This window comes from Aquarana catesbeiana, linkage group LG05 (assembly GCF_042186555.1).
Source record: "Aquarana catesbeiana isolate 2022-GZ linkage group LG05, ASM4218655v1, whole genome shotgun sequence".
NCBI lineage: Eukaryota > Metazoa > Chordata > Amphibia > Anura > Ranidae > Aquarana > Aquarana catesbeiana.
This window is the reverse complement of record NC_133328.1, coordinates 39,538,582-39,554,546: the sequence shown is the minus strand read 5'-3', so window position 1 is coordinate 39,554,546 and position 15,965 is coordinate 39,538,582. Positions and strand designations below refer to the sequence as shown.

At 41.9% G+C, this 15,965-nt stretch overlaps 1 protein-coding gene across 2 annotated transcripts in view; it reads left to right on the top strand.

Annotated features, from left to right (window-relative positions):
- Positions 1 to 14,528, top strand: part of LOC141144190 (protein lifeguard 1-like) — a 31,877-nt gene extending 17,349 nt beyond the window's left edge. For both annotated transcript variants that reach the window (XM_073629624.1, XM_073629626.1), the window contains exons 5-10: positions 5,006 to 5,096; positions 7,601 to 7,638; positions 8,428 to 8,515; positions 11,588 to 11,677; positions 13,367 to 13,414; positions 13,881 to 14,528. In XM_073629624.1, coding sequence (XP_073485725.1) covers positions 5,006 to 5,096; positions 7,601 to 7,638; positions 8,428 to 8,515; positions 11,588 to 11,677; positions 13,367 to 13,414; positions 13,881 to 14,030 — 505 coding nt within the window. In that variant the 3' untranslated portion in view covers positions 14,031 to 14,528. The remainder of the gene's footprint in view (positions 1 to 5,005; positions 5,097 to 7,600; positions 7,639 to 8,427; positions 8,516 to 11,587; positions 11,678 to 13,366; positions 13,415 to 13,880) is intronic.
- The last annotated feature ends 1,437 nt before the right edge of the window (positions 14,529 to 15,965 follow it).

Below are 15,965 nucleotides of genomic sequence, written 5' to 3'. Positions count from 1 at the left end.
CTGGGTGACTGTATATATGCCAAGGGCACACGTATTCGGGGTCTCCGAAGGGAGGGGGTGGCTGCCCCGCCGCTGTAGAAGCTGCCATGTGGCCTCAGGTGGTTGACCTGAGGGCCTAAATGCGAGTAAAGCTGCAACCCAGATGTCCTGCAGAGGTGACTGGAAGGGACACGCCAGGAAGGATCTGTTTCGGCCTATAGTAAGATCTGTGTCATTGGGCCTGTCCTGTGAGGGCCATCCCTTCAGCTAGTAAAGTCAGAGGACGGGTGTCAGTAAAAGGGGATGTTAGTGAGTGTCCTGAAGATAAATAGTTTTACCAAGTCTGCTGCCAGAACAAGCAAAGAACCTATTCTTCCCATACAAGTGCTGTATGGCATAACCAAAAGTCTGTTACCACATTCACTCTGGTGAGGCCAAGTGAGAGTTGTCCTCATCTGTAATTAGTTCCAGTTGGAGTATCCACTATTCCCTTCTCCCATCCAAGTTCTAAAAATAAATGCAAAAAAAACCCCAAACCCCTGGATTGTTATCCTGGCTGCAGGATAATAGGGCGTACACACGGTCGGACTTTGTTCGGACATTCCGACAACAAAATCCTAGGATTTTTTCCGACGGATGTTGGCTCAAACTTGTCTTGCATACACACGGTCACACAAAGTTGTCGGTGACGTAAAACACGTACGTCGGGACTATAAACGGGGCAGTGGCCAATAGCTTTCATCTCTTTATTTATTCTGAGCATGCGTGGCACTTTGTCCGTCGGATTTGTGTACACACGATCGGAATTTCCGACAACGGATTTTGTTGTCGGAAAATTTCATCTCCTGCTCTCCAACTTTGTGTGTCGGAAAATCCGATGGAAAATGTCCGATGGAGCCCACACACGGTCGGAATTTCCGACAACACGCTCCGATCGGACATTTTCCATCGGAAAATCCGACCGTGTTTAAGGGGCATAAGAAGGGAAAAAGCCCAGGGAAGTCCATATACAGCAATCCCTACAAGGTCAGTGCTACATTTATATTTTTTGGAGTTTTAAAATTCTTTATTTTTTATTTTTTATATAAAATTTTTATTTTAAAACTAATTATATAACACAGGGAGCACCTGTTACACTGGTGTCTTAAGCTGGCCATACAAAGATCGAAATTCAGCCGGTTCAGCAGGGACCAGACAAATTTCGATTCATATATGGGCAGGCTGGTTGTATAGAAAAACCCAAAACAGCATGGATGAAGGAATCTGACCTGCCAGCTACTGATCCACGGCACCTGCATCTGCCTGAAAACCTGAACAGTGATCTGTCAGTTTGCAGTCACTGTTTGACTGATAACTTTCTACCTGGTTCAGACAATTTTTTATAATTGTACTATAGGCAAAACTTTTTTTTTTCATTTTGGATAGCGTAAGGGAGGATCATAACCCCTTTCCTGTTCCAAACAGGAAGTGAAAGGAAATCCCTGCAAATTAAAAGAATTCCTTGGGGACCCCCAGGTCACCAGAACTAGTGTCCCCATTGGAAGATTTCCCCTCTATTACTTTTCTGGGGATAACCCAAAATTTTGTATTTTCTTTTACTTTCACTTTCAAAGATAATGGCAAACAGGACAAATAAAGAGGGTGAATCCCGCCTAACGGGCACAGACAGGAGTAAAAACTGACGGGTGTTCTAATCCATCTCTATTCTATCCAAAATTAAAAAAAAAAAACAGTTTTCTCTTTAGGCCCCTTTCACACTTGTACGGTCTGAAAGCCACGCAACTTTGGCGTGACTTGAAGCAATGCCTGTATAATCTTGAGGTCTATGGACATCAAGTTGCATCAAAGTCAAAACCAAAGTAGTGCAGAGACTAATTTGAAATCGCACAGATATGAATGGTACTCATTGGAAATCATGGGGTATGATTTGTCATGCGACTCTGCAGTTCCAAGTCGCTGGACAAGTCGCACAAGTCTGAAAGGGGCCTTAGTTATACTTTAAATCAACTTTTGTTGAGCCAGGCGGTGCTGACAGGGCCACCCGCGGCTTAAATTTCATCCAATTCCTCCTGAACTTGCTAAATTTCAAGGTGAGTTTGGATAACTTTAGTTTTGCCTCTTTGGTTATCTTTATACTGAGAGCAGAGGCAACAATGTGTGAGGAGCAGGGTCGCAGCTACAGGGTCCACAATCCCCCCCCCCCCAACCCAAGGCTTGAACTGTTCTGGGGAGAACAGTTCTCCAACTATTTATGACCTCTCCACCCACCTTCTGAACACTCCTTTTTAGTGATTGCCCAGGGCGTGAGAAATATTCAGCAGATGATTTGAATCTCCCTCCCTGTGCTCTGGAAGCTTGTTACAGAGGCAGGGGGAAGCAATCAAACACTCAGCCTGTGAAACCCTGAACAAACCAGAACAAACAATCACCACTACCTTGACTTCAGAAAGAGCCAAAAATTAAATCTGTATAGCATCCTACACTTGGAAGGTGATACACATACATTACAAAGATCTTGGCAAACTTCATTGCGCAGTCCTACCTACCACTGTTTGTATTGGAATTTGCACATCGATTGTACTCATTTCCTTCAGTCTCTTCCTGCATGCTAAGTGGGCGGGGCTTCCTGCTATAGTCAGCTATAGTCAGGTGATCAATTCAGGGATTGTAATAAGGGAAATGCTGCTGGCAACAAGTCAATCATATGAGCAGTAAATTATATTTCTAGAGAAATTCTCTATGCCAACAGTGTTCAGATTACTAAATGTTCTAAATTACAAAAAAGGCTTGTGTTAAAGCTGAGCTCTGGGGACAAAAACTTTAACTTAAATATGTTCCTCAATAGCCACAAAGATATAAATCCACTCCGTGTGCACCAAATGCCTTTGCAAACTCGGATAATAGTAATAGTAGCAGTGATGTCAACACTGTCCTGTATATAGCCTGTGCAGATAGCAGACTCCACCCACTCTAGGCTGCCTGCACAAAACAATAAGAGGGGGCGGAGACAAGACCAGTCACCCTGCACAAGCAGGGAGAGCAGCAGTGATTACAGGAAGCTCCTGCACAGAGGCAAAGTCTCACACTAGATTACTGCATAGATCAGGAAGAAGTACACAAGGCGCACCAAGATTCAAGAAGAATACATATGACAAATGAATTTAGACAATATTTACTTATTCTGGAGCTCAGCTTTTGATACTGTATGTCATAGCATCTTATTAATAAATGTGAAGTTACCCTTTAAACAGTATGTTTAGCCGTTTTCTTGCAGCTGGAAAACCATTATGCAAATGTAGCACCGTCCCAGATAGATGCTAGGTTAGGTAAGTTTAGTTACTGATTCACTGTAGCTACATGTGATTGTTTTGGTCTGTTTCACTGACTGCAGAGTTGACTGCTTCCCCCTGTCTCTCCGGAAAGGTTCTGGAAGATAGTGGGCTGGGAGAGTCAAGTCAACAGCTGGATATTTATGCAGCCCTGGACAATCCCTGGGGAGAGGTGCTCAGATGGTGGCTGGGAAGGAACATAAATACTCTCAGACCTGGTACAGATGGATTCCTATCCTAGAGGAGTAGATCCCAGCCTGGAGGGCTGCTGCCCCCCTGGGCAGGCTTGCCATGTGTCTGCTGTTCATCAAGGTCCTAGCTAAGGTAGCTGGGGGGGGGGGGGGGGGCTATTCTGCTGAAAGTGGTTGGAGCCGACTGAGGGATTTTTGCCTGGGGATCTTGTCTTGTATCACTGTAAAGGGGTGTCTGGAAGATATTGTAAGGAGGCATCCAGTTATCCAAGAACACGTGAGTACAGACTGGAGTGAGAGATCCCTGAGACTGTGTGCTGCTTCTATCCCATGGGTGCTAGAGTCAGCATTGCTCAAAGGGGTACATTGTGCCTGGTGTCCTGGTATAACTCAGTTCACTAACTGCTTGTGGAAGGACTTTGCTCAGGTTATTAAGAGGAAATTGCTGCTGAAGTTACTGGAGTATGCCACAGTTACCCTACACTCCTATCCAAGTTTAAGTTCTGCAATAAAGCATCAGAAAAGCATAACCCCAGACCAGTGATGGTGAGCCTATGGCATGCGTGCCAAAGCTGGCACGCAGAAGCTCCGGGCACACAAAGGCTCCTCACACTTCACTAGCAGGATAATGCGCCCAGTGTCCCCGCACTGTCCCGGCACCACCTACCTCCTCCCCATCACACACAGCGCTTTGACTCAGCGGACAACTCTTTGGAGAAAACGATGCGGGACCGACTCACAGACTGGCAAGAAGGGTGGCCAATCACCTCCCTCTGCCGGGGTATGAACAGCCAGTTGACATGCGCGGGAGGAGAAGTGGGTGTTTGTTTGCCTGGGGGGTCGCCCTTGTGCAGCCGCTTCGTTCCATTGGTGAGAAAGCACCGAGATGAGGCCAGAGCAGCCATTGATGAGCCACACCACGTGACCATTTTCTGTGCTATAGTGATAGCAGTAGAGGTGTGCATGGGCAGAGAGAGCAAGACGGGCTACATGAGCGTCACTGCACCACTGCCGTACTATAGCAGAGGGGGAAGTAGATGTGTGATGGAGAGGAAAGTGCGCCATGAGCTGCATGGTGAGGAGGTATGCTATGAGTTACATGGCGATGTATAATGTGCTGTAGTTCACTGATGTGATGCGGCCGGACAGAGAGGTGTGAGCTGAAGGCCAATACATAATATGTGCTAAAAGTTTACAGTGTGATGGAGATGTGCGATGTGCTGCATGGCGATGGATGTTGACACTTTGAGATAAATAAGTTGGTTTTATGTTGCAGTTTGGGCACTCGGGCTCAAAAAGGTTGGCCATCACTGCCCTAGACTGTCCATTGAGCCAAAGGAGTGATTGTGTGCCTGGCTGCAGGTGCAACCACGGGAAAAGACCCTAAGGACCTTAAACTGCACGAAGCTAGGCTTATTTAACAAGACTTAAGTGTCATTTAAACCAAAGAGAACCTGTATCCTAAAGATGATTCTACAGATAATCAACCTATGCTTTGTTTTGCAGACCCTGCACCTTTATCTTGGTTATGGTCCTGGCCTGCTGTAACGAAGCCCGTCGCAAAGTACCGCTAAACTACATTCTCCTTGGACTGTTTGTAAGTAGAATGTCAGGAGCAGTTTATAATCATCTTCAAAAAATGTTTTTTATGTTTTTTTTAATTTCAGCTGCTGTATTGTGTTAATAGAAAAGAATGAAGCCTGTTTTGCAAGGCAGTCAGATGGATAGATAAATGGACAGTAGCTATAGATATTGTGCTAGTTTTGGATAAATGAAAACACTTGTATGATGGATATGTTAAATTTTCAGATTTCAAAAAATAAAAAAATTCAAATACATATTTAAAGGACTAAGAATTAAAGGATAACTATGGTTTTAAAAGCATTAATCAGCATGGTTAAAGAGAGTCCTATATTATAGTAAATGTGGCTGAGTACCTTGTTTGTTCAGAAGTATTGGTTTGCCAGTGCAGTGTTTACAATCTTCCTTTTACAAAGAGCAACTGTCTTCTTTTAGTCTAATGATGGGGAGGTTTTTGAAAACTTTGTATTCATTGCAGGCCATCCTTAGGACCCTTTTGTTTAATTCAAGTGGGTTTTGTTCTTTTGTTAGAGTTTTTGGCTCACTTCAAGAGGGTATTGCATTCCTTAACAGACCTACAGAAATGCAGGTTAAATGCACCTGTCAATGAATTCTGAAAGACCTCACAAGCATCTCAAATAGATGTAAAACTTCTACCAAAAAACACAGGAGCTTATACATATCCTGACTGCTTTTTTTCCCAGGGTAGGCGCCTACCTCTCGCTAGAGTTTTTGGAAGCAAAAGATACACATTTATACCTACAATACTGCAAATCTTAACTCCAGATACGATCTTTATTACATACTTACCTTGGTCCAGCATGGACCAATGCAAGTGTTCATATCCCATACCTAAGGGTCTGCTGGGGAAGCTGACAATCACTGTAGTAGTTCTGATCCTGGGCAACAACTTCCCCTCTGCACACTAATCCCAGGGGGTTGTTTGCTTGGTCGCGCTGCTTTTCAACTTTTGAGTCAACTTTTGAGGTCAAAAGATATCACCTTGGATATCTAGGATGAAATCAATCACTTGAGTATTGTATATGCAGTGATGAATGGATCTCTCCCATTGTCCATTGTTCCATTAAAATGAGTGCTGAGGCACAAGTAAAATTCAGAGGTCCATGTAACTTGAACATGATTGAACATGTTTAAGTAATTCATGGCAGGCAAAATACTAAATAAATGAGGACATATACACTATATTACCAAAAGTATTGGGACACCTGCCTTTACACGCACATTAATTTTAATGGCATCCCAGTCTTAGTCCGGGATGACAACTCAATATTGAGTTGGCTCACCCTTTGCAGCTATAACAGCGTCAACTCTTCTGGGAAGGCTGTCCACAAGGTTTAGTAGTGTCCTCATCCAACATCAGTGCCTGACCTCACAAATGCACTTCTGGAAGAATGGTCAAACGTTCCCATAGACACACTCCTAAACCTTGTGGACAGCCTTCCCAGAAGAGTTGAAGCTGTTATAGCTGCAAAGGGTGGGCCAACGCAATATTGAACCCTATAGACTAAGGTTGGGAAGCCATTAAAGTGCATGTGCGCGTAAAGGCAGGCGTCCCAATACTTTTGGTAATATAGTGTATGTATAATTGATTTGTACAGTTTCATCATATTTTTTTTAATTTAGAGCAACATAGTAACAGACACCCAAAACAACTCCAGAAAAATTAACCAACGCTTGCCATGTACTACAGGAAAACGGCAACCAATTGCACTCAGGACGTTGATTTACTGTGACCAAAACTAAACCAGGTAGTGTAAAATGGCTGGAGAGGTCCCTCTTTTTTTTTTGGAATCGTACTTACCTAGGTTGATGCAGAATCGGTCCGCTGCCGGCTCTAAGGCTGAGAACCAAATGATCAAACACTGCTGATCACTTGGTTCTCAGTGCTCCCTGAGCAGAAAGCTGTTGATTGTCAGTCATCACTGTCTGCTTTGCCCCACCGCCTGGGCTGTGGAGGGGGCGGGACCGGGAGCGGCTGGCTCCGTTGAGAGCCTGGACCAGGTGCTGGTCCAGGCTCTTGGGCTGAACCCGACCATATGGTCACAATTTTTTCCCAGCCAGGCTCTGTGAAGTCAGCCGACAGCGGGCTTCAGCCTGCTGTCAGCTGAAAACAGTTCACAGGAGTGCAGAACGGACTGCACGCCTGTGATCCACAGGAGAAGTACAACCAAACGAGGTTTGTCTGTACTTCTCCTTTAATCCTTGAAGCATTAAACTTACTAGGTGGCAAAATGCATCAGAGGGACATCTCCTGCAGGTGGAGAGCAGAGCTGTAGCCATCTTACATTACCTGGTTTAGTTTTGGTCACAGTGAATTAGTATTCTGTGGGCGATCGGTTGGCATTTTTCTGTAGTACATTGTAGCCTGGCAAGCTGTTTTATATGATCTGCACCAGCTCATTACATGTTATGTTAGCTGATATCAGTGATAGGAGCATTAGAACAGTACTTATTTTAGTTTGTCTTCATGTGAACGCTTGCTATGTGTTTTGGTTTCAGACAATATTTGAAGGATGTCTCCTGGGAACTTTTGCAGCGTAAGTTTTTCATATCTTTCTTTCAGTTGTGATGGCTGAAATGTTAGTATCTCCTTTTAATCCAGACTGTTGTGAATACCCTTTCCTAGACTATCCCAGGGTCTTTTATAAGCAGCATGGGAACCTTGTCATTTTTTAATATCTCCTGATAATCTCCCAAATGTCACTTACCCACAGTGGGCCTTTTACTTGATAAAACATGTTGTAAGGACTTCACTTACAGGATCATTCATGTATATGTGACTTCAACTTACTACGTTGTTTATCATCTTCTGGGGGAAAATTGCATCTAAAAACCACCTGTATGCTTTAAGAAGATGAAGAGTCGTACTCCGTAGTTAGCTTGCTTTTGATATTTTATTCTTTCAATGATGAAGTGACTGCATACATATTGTCTCCACTCAAAAAAACACATTCCCTAAACTCCCAAAACGCATTTCACCCCAATGGGCTTTCTCACAAGGATATGTATTTAGTAACAGAAGCCTTCATATTTCTATTATGACGTTAAAGACTAGGCAACCATTGGCCTCTGTCCCAGCCATACCAAAACCTCCGGGACCAGCCGCGTCTCCCTCAGTTACATGGAAACTGAAACCATGTCACCTCATGTTTCCCCATTTTAGGTGTTCACGTATTTCAATCACTTCCTAACAGGAAAGTACCCCTTACTTGGCTCTTAGCCTTAAACAAGGTCCTTCATCCATCTTCTGCTTCCAATATGAAATCTTCACTTGTCAGTGAAGATTGAGCGGTATTTTTTTTTCATTTGTACTCTTTTGTTTCCAGGTTTTTTGACGCTGATGCTGTGATGTGGGCTACAGGAGCTACCATAGTTGTCTCATTGGGTCTCACCCTGTTTGCACTACAGACAAAGGTAAAAAAACAAAACAAAAAACATAATATATGTTGAAAAATACTGTCAATTTTTTTAATCCTCTATCCCCTTTATAACTATCTATCTTCATGGGAGAAACAAATGGATAAAATCCACGCCTTTAGATAATAAATCCAGGCAATTTTCATTTTTTTTAGTTTTGAATTGAGAGGGCAGGAGTTTCTTCTTGTTTCGGTGATACCTGTACAAGAAATTGGGCGTGTGGTTGTCCTGGGACGGGAAGGCATGGACAGGAGTTCCATACCTTCCTCACTCTACTAGAAATGTGTTTTTTTCCCCTAATTTGTCCGCCCCTGTCCCAATAAGACATAAGACAGATAGAACCCTTCCCTGTTCTATAAAAAAAAATAAACAGTTTTGTCTAGAGCTGCTAAAGCTGTTTTTGCTTGTTTTTGTTTTCTTCACACATGTTAAAAGGGCACATTTTAGGACTGCAGAACAGTTAAAAACCCATAAAACATATATTTTCCTAAACCACAGACCCTGAAGAATAAAATGTCAGGAGTTATAATTTAGCAACAATATTAGCATAGCTGTTTATCATATTTTCAATAAACAATACACAAACGTTAATTTTAGTGCACAACCAAAATATATGCACAAACAAAATACATCACCCAATTCTTTGGGTAAAATAACAATAAATGAAGTTGTGTTGAGTAAATAGATGGAAAACATGTCAAGCCTTAAAACTTGCGTCTGTAAAATGGCGAAAAACCTCTCTACCCAAAATTGTCTATTGATGCTGCTTTAAATCTTTACAGGCCATCAGTTTAGAGAGCAATTAGTGGTGGCCCTTAAATTATTGCCGTTACTGTGGAAATACCTAACATGTTCAGTGCAATTGTTTTCGTATGTAGGAGCACCCGGCATGCGAATGTTCATACATACATACATACGTATATACATTCATACAGTATTTATATACTTTAAAGTTTTTTATTATTATTTAACTTCAGTTATTTAAACTTTTTTTTTTAAACATTATTGCTATCACATAGGTGGCTGACAAGCCTGCTATGTGTTAGCAAAATTGACAGGTTCTCTTTAATGAGACATCAGGGGATCTTCACTGATTATCCTTCTCTCTTCCCCACTGACACCCACCATGGATGTCCCAGGTGCCCAGGAGGGACAGTGGACCTCATTATACATGGTGGTTCGGGCTGAGGGAGCGGCAGGATACGGCACCTGTGTCTCTAAAGCCGCCAAAATCACTTCTACAAGACTTACGTCAGTCAGCTGCTGAAATGCTGTTGCTGTTGCTATTGCCAATGCAAGCCTTACGTCGGCGGCAGCAAAAGGGTTAAAAATAAGTACATACACCACCAGGATGAGCAGTACACTTACCGTATTTCTTTTCCAATCATTTTTATTGAAAAAAGTTTTAGGCAAACAAGGAGGTACAAAATAGTACAAGTACATATTAAACCACGGTGTTACAGTGAAATTTATTGAAATTAACACATTCTTGTTGCGATAAAACTACGCAATATGATAACTACCATCTATAGCCATCTGCGCCCAAGGGGCCTAGGTAGAAACATATAAATGCACTGAGTGCCATGGTCAAGATGATCTGTACACTATAGGCATAAAATGTTAAGTATCAACATATATGGCAATTTAGAAACAATATTCCTATCTGGTGCCTGTATCAGTCCGATAAATGTCACATTTCCAAACATGGGCCAGAATAAAAGCAATCTTAAACCCCTTTCTTATGCCCTGTACACACGGTCGGATTTTCCAACGGAAAATGTGTGATAGGACCTTGTTGTCGGAAATTCCGACCGTGTGTGGGCTCCAACACACAAAGTTTGAGAGCTTGCGATAAAATTTTCCGACAACAAAATTCGTTGTCGGAAATTCCGATCTTGTGTACACAAATCCGACGCACAAAGTGCCACGCATGCTCAGAATAAATTAAGAGACAAAAGCTATTGGCTACTGCCCCGTTTATAGTCCCGACGTACATGTTTTACGTCACCGCGTTTAGAACGATCGGATTTTCCGACCACTTTGTGTGACTGTGTGTATGCAAGACAAGTTTGAGCCAACATCTGTCAGAAAAAATCCATGGATTTTGTTGTCGAAATTTCTGATCAATGTCCGACCGTGTGTACAGGGCATTAGACATACAGAAAAAAAAAAGAGCAGGTCAAAATTGTAACTCATGGTAGAAATTGAATGGAAGAGAAGGATGAAAAAGAGGAAAAGAGAGAAGATATACCACCGATCCCCACGCTCCAGAACACCCCCACCCCCCACCCCCCTATGGGGACTGAAAGTATCTGATCAAGGGGTTTCAGGCCTTTTCAAAGTGATGTTGTTGGTCACGAAGAATACTAGCTAATTTCTCATTGATCATGGATTTATTACAGGAGTTTTCCATGGTAATCTTAGTCCAGAAAGTTAAAGAAGGCGGGAGTCCTGAGATTGTTAGGTATCTCACTTGATAGGTCAGAAAATAGTGCTGTCTTAACATTTTTAGGAATATTTAATCCGGTTACTGAATATACCAGTTTGAATATTCTTGTCCAGTATAGTTTTACTTTTGGGCATGTCCACTAAATGTGGAGCATGCTTCCTTCCTGACGGCAGCCCCTGAAACAGAGAGGGGATTCATCCAGGTACATTTTTGCCAACCTTGTGGATACAAGGTACCATTGTGACAATACCTTATATTTAGCCTCCACCAGGGAAGTATTTAAAATTCCCCTGTGCACCAAAGTTGACCACTGGAACCAGATGTACTCATCTATAGTCTCCCCCAGATCTAAATCCCAAGAGTAAGAGAGTTTAGAACCCGATCTGCAACAGTACATTTATTTCAGTAGCAATATGAGTAGTTGCAATTACATGTTTGTGAATTTTTTCAGCTGTCCTTTTTTGGTTACATTTTGTTTAGGTTTACTGGTTCTTGCAATTAATTCAGTCATGTTTGCTATAGAATCCATTCATTTATTTGCTCATTTTTTACATGTAGTTCAATTATGTTGTATGCGTTATCTGTATAGTAAGAGCTAATGTCATTCTCTTTCCCTTTAGTGGGATTTTACTATCCTGTCTGGAGGTCTGATGGTTGCTCTGTTGGTATTATTGTCTTTTGGGATACTGGCTGCCATCTTCAGATCACTTGTAAGTAATCTCACAAATCCATGCTCATTTTCCTCTTCAGACCATTCATGATACAATAAAAAAATATCAAATGGTGGTTATTTTCTTACAGCATTAAAGCAGACCTCTTGTGACAACTCAATGTTTTGTTCTTTTACTAAATGTTATCCAGTTTATGTGAATACTGGATGAAGGTGTTAAAATGCTTACAAGGCACCAAGTCACAAGTCTATACCTAAGAAACTTGGGGGATTGACTCTTAGGCTTAAATGGGCAATCAGTGGCTCTCTCTGATCAGTGTTCCTCCCCATTCAGCAGAAGCAACATGACCATATATTGGAAGTCACAATTTGGTATCTAGAGCAGTGGTCCCCAACCAGTTGTCCAGGGCACCAGAAAATTTATGTGGTCCCTAGGAGCCCTGTCACAAATCAACATTGTGACGGATGTATACCACCCAATGTTGTTTCCAGTGTTGTTCTCAATTCGCGCTGACAGTCAATACTGTCATTGTACATTGATGCCTGATGCCTCCTCTGTAGTTCTGGCTCTTGTGAACTCAGAGGGAGGCACCAGGAGTAGTGCAGAGAGCGGGATGTGAAAAAGGAGGGGACTTCCAATGGCAGTGCTGATCACAGACTGTGGGAAGAGGCACAGAGCTCGAGCACATAGCTGGAAAAAGGAGGTGAGATCCAATGATGAGTTTGTGTAAGGCAGCAGTGTGATGGAGAGTGTGGGGGAGTAAAGGGGGAAGAGAGCCAGATCATTGTGTTTATAAGGCATGTAAAATTCATATTAGTGGTCCGTGGGATTCAAAATTGTGAGTTTAGTGGTCCGTGAGGTTTAAAAAGGTTGGCAACCACTGATCTGGAGTAACCTGTAATTTTTTTTTTTTACATTTTATTGCATATATTCATGGATCTAAAAATTTACTTCACAGTGGGGGGGTTTATTTACTGAAAAATAAGCCAGATATATTGCCAAGCCAAGCAAGTAAGGTGGATCCCCAACTTAATGTGGTTTAATCAATTTGCATGTCGTGGTACTAGTATATTGATTTATAGAAACTCAGTGTTGCACTACTCATACACCACAAGGAGAAAAAAATCCAATCCTTAGTGTGAACACCACTCCATGTAAACCGTCACCAGAAAAGAGAAGGCTCAAATCTGCTTACCAGGTGAATATGACTCTGGAAGTTTGAAGAGTCATATAACACTTTAGAATCGCATACAGGTCCACATTCCCGGCCTCCAAGTGTCTTCCTCTGCAAAGGTGTTTCTCCTTTGCGGAGGATATCATCAAAGGACTTGCCTCCCAGTCAAGGATCCACGTGTGCAGGTAAGTACCAATAAAGAGAAGATCACAAGCTCCAGATACTGGGAAAACTGATTACATTTTATTAAAATCACCTAAATTGCACAAGTAGAACAAAATGAACAGCGCTGTATACCATTCCCAATCTTGTAAAACACTTCGCACTTACGGTTCCCTTCCAGTAAAGCATGATGCCGTCACAACAGGTTCTGCTCTACTTGTTTCAACACAAATGACATCTTCTGGAGAATGGCCAAATATATTATATATAGCTTGCAGTGAAGAATATCTCATAGTGGCATATAATAATATTGTTTCCACAAGCGCGGTCACTGGTTGTTATGTATATTTATGTGTTAGTCTTAATCCCGACCTTTGTTTTCCTTCTTCCAGTGGCTGAGCATTGTCTACGCATGTATTGGGACATTTGTATTTGGGATGGTAAGTAATATTTTTCTTAACTGGAGCTTATCCATCAAATTAATACAGAGAAAATTGGGTTATAAAGGTTGCACAAGAGGCATTGGTGGATTTTAGAGCAATTGGTAAAAGTGCTAATTTTCTGACGGGATGACAGGGGGATAACATTAGAATATATTTGGGTAAACCAGGTCAAATAGAAATGGTGGATCTATCCAGCAGCGACACGGAGAGCAAACTAAAACAAAAAAGTTTAGGTTTTAAATAAACGTTAAGATGAATGACACCCTAGGGACTGCTTTATATTATATGCCCAGGATATAGTTTCAAAAGCTGTCTGTGACTGTAGCATATGCAAACTTTTATGGTTCAAAAGATTTATTTTACCGCAAAGGATCCTTGTATTAACCGTAGTGAATTTTATACAACTAAACTAATCTTCACACGTTCATACAGTAAAAACATGATTTTTTTTGTTTCTTTTCAGTACCTGGTTTTTGATACTCAACTGATTCTCGGAGGGAAACATCGTTACACGGTGAGCCCAGAGGATTACATCTTTGCCACCCTCAACATTTATGTGGACATTATAAACCTCTTCATGCTGCTTCTGACAATTTTCGGGTTATGTCGTTAAGAGAATTTCGACAGGACTGCTATTAGGCAATAGAAGGACTGTTGGTGGAGCCCATTACTGTACCTTAAACAATGGCATTAAACTTATCACAGCAACTATTTTCTACATGCAATAGTGGTGACAATATGCCCCAGGCACATTTTTATCACTATTGTTATTTTTTTCAGATTCTTAAAGATAACCTGTTGTTAGGCTAAATAGTTATGTGACTAGCTTTAGATGGAATTTTCCATCTTCTAACTTTTAAGCTGCATTCTAGTTCTTTGGAACTGACCTCAGTGTAATTCTAAACAGATGCTTCATTATATAAAAACACAAAGTTGGAGTTTCATGGGAGCTTTCATCGAAGGCTAATCACACAGGCATATAGCTAGTTGACAGATTCCTTTTAAATTATTTATTTTTTTATAGTAAGATTTTACCTGAATTTATTGTTATATGTTGTGAAAATAACTGTACTAACAAACATGAAATAATAAAATTATTTTCCACCTCGCAGTTTGGAGGGATGTTTGCTCACTTTGTGCATATTGAAATGTTATTCTTGTCCATCCATCCTGTACTACTGTACAAAGCCTGACCTCTATATATTTACTACTGTGAAATGTTTTTTTTTTTTTTTCGGTGAAAGATTGAAAATTTAAAAAGAAAAACCTGTTTGTAAAAATACAATCTGATTTAAAAAAAAAAAAGAAATAATAAAATAGTATCTATACAATATCATTCCATATCATTTTTATCATAGATTATGTGTATGAACCTTTATGCAAATGATTTAGTTTAAAAGTGAACTTGTGGTTAGGCTGTGGAAATTCAAGATTTTATTCATAACAAGAAGTAAATTAGCCATCCAAATAACGGGCTGCACACCAAAGATTCAACTGCAGCCAGGGTTATTCCAAAGACTGTACACTGCAGTGGCCCGTTTTGTTGTGGAACAAGAGTGGGCTTCAGAGCCTTGGCACTGGGCTGATTGCAGGGAATCAATGAGGATACAGGCTGGCCTGTGAGCTGTAAAAGGGGTTGGATTCATCTAACAAGAAGTAAAGTAGCTTTAAAACAAGCCATGCCTGTCCTCTGTAGCTGACAACGCTAAGCTGCACTGCCTTGCAACTAGTAACAGTATTGTCGGCTGGTCATTTGCACTACTTTAGTTGGTTATTGCGCTGCCTCTCAGGTCTATACAAGGCCGGATTAACATAGGGGCTATTGGAGCTGTAGCTCCAGGCCCCTCCCTTCCTTAAGATAGGCCCAGCCCAGTGGTAAGAGTGAGTCACTAATGCTGCCCTTGCTCTGTGTACCGTGTAGATATGATTGATATGTAAATCGCGGGTGAAAATAATATGTAAATTGCGGATGGCTTTAATATGTAAATTGTTAGAGCATTCATAGGTATGTCAAACTCCTTGAGCCCTGGTCCACCATCACCTTTGCTGAATGCTGCCGTCATTGGGGATGTACAACAAGCTCTGCCTGCCATGGAGCCTTCCATCAGCCTGTACTGCAAAGGCGGGCAGATGGATAGGGCATGGGGGTGTCCAGAGGTAAACAGAGAAGGGATTACAGTTTGGAGGGCAAACATGGCCAAAGGGGGGGTGTGCAAAAATATGTGGAGCAGAGATAAGGGGGTTTGGGGCGCAGAGGTTTACAAGGGGATTTAGAATGCACAGGTGTACTGAGAGGAGGAGGATAAAGATGCAAAGATTAGCAGAGAGGCCGGGAAGGGTCTGTCATAGTAAATACCCCACGGGTTGGTAAGTGTAAGGCTCCATTCACATCATGCAGATGTGACAGAGCGCGCATGCTCCCATGCATTGCGTGTAGGGCAGCCCCTCCCACTCTTACTGCAATGTGACTCCACTCACAGTTTGCCGTGGCGCGCTATCCTGGTGCGCCACATTACTACCCTACTATGGCTACCCAAAGGCACCCTCT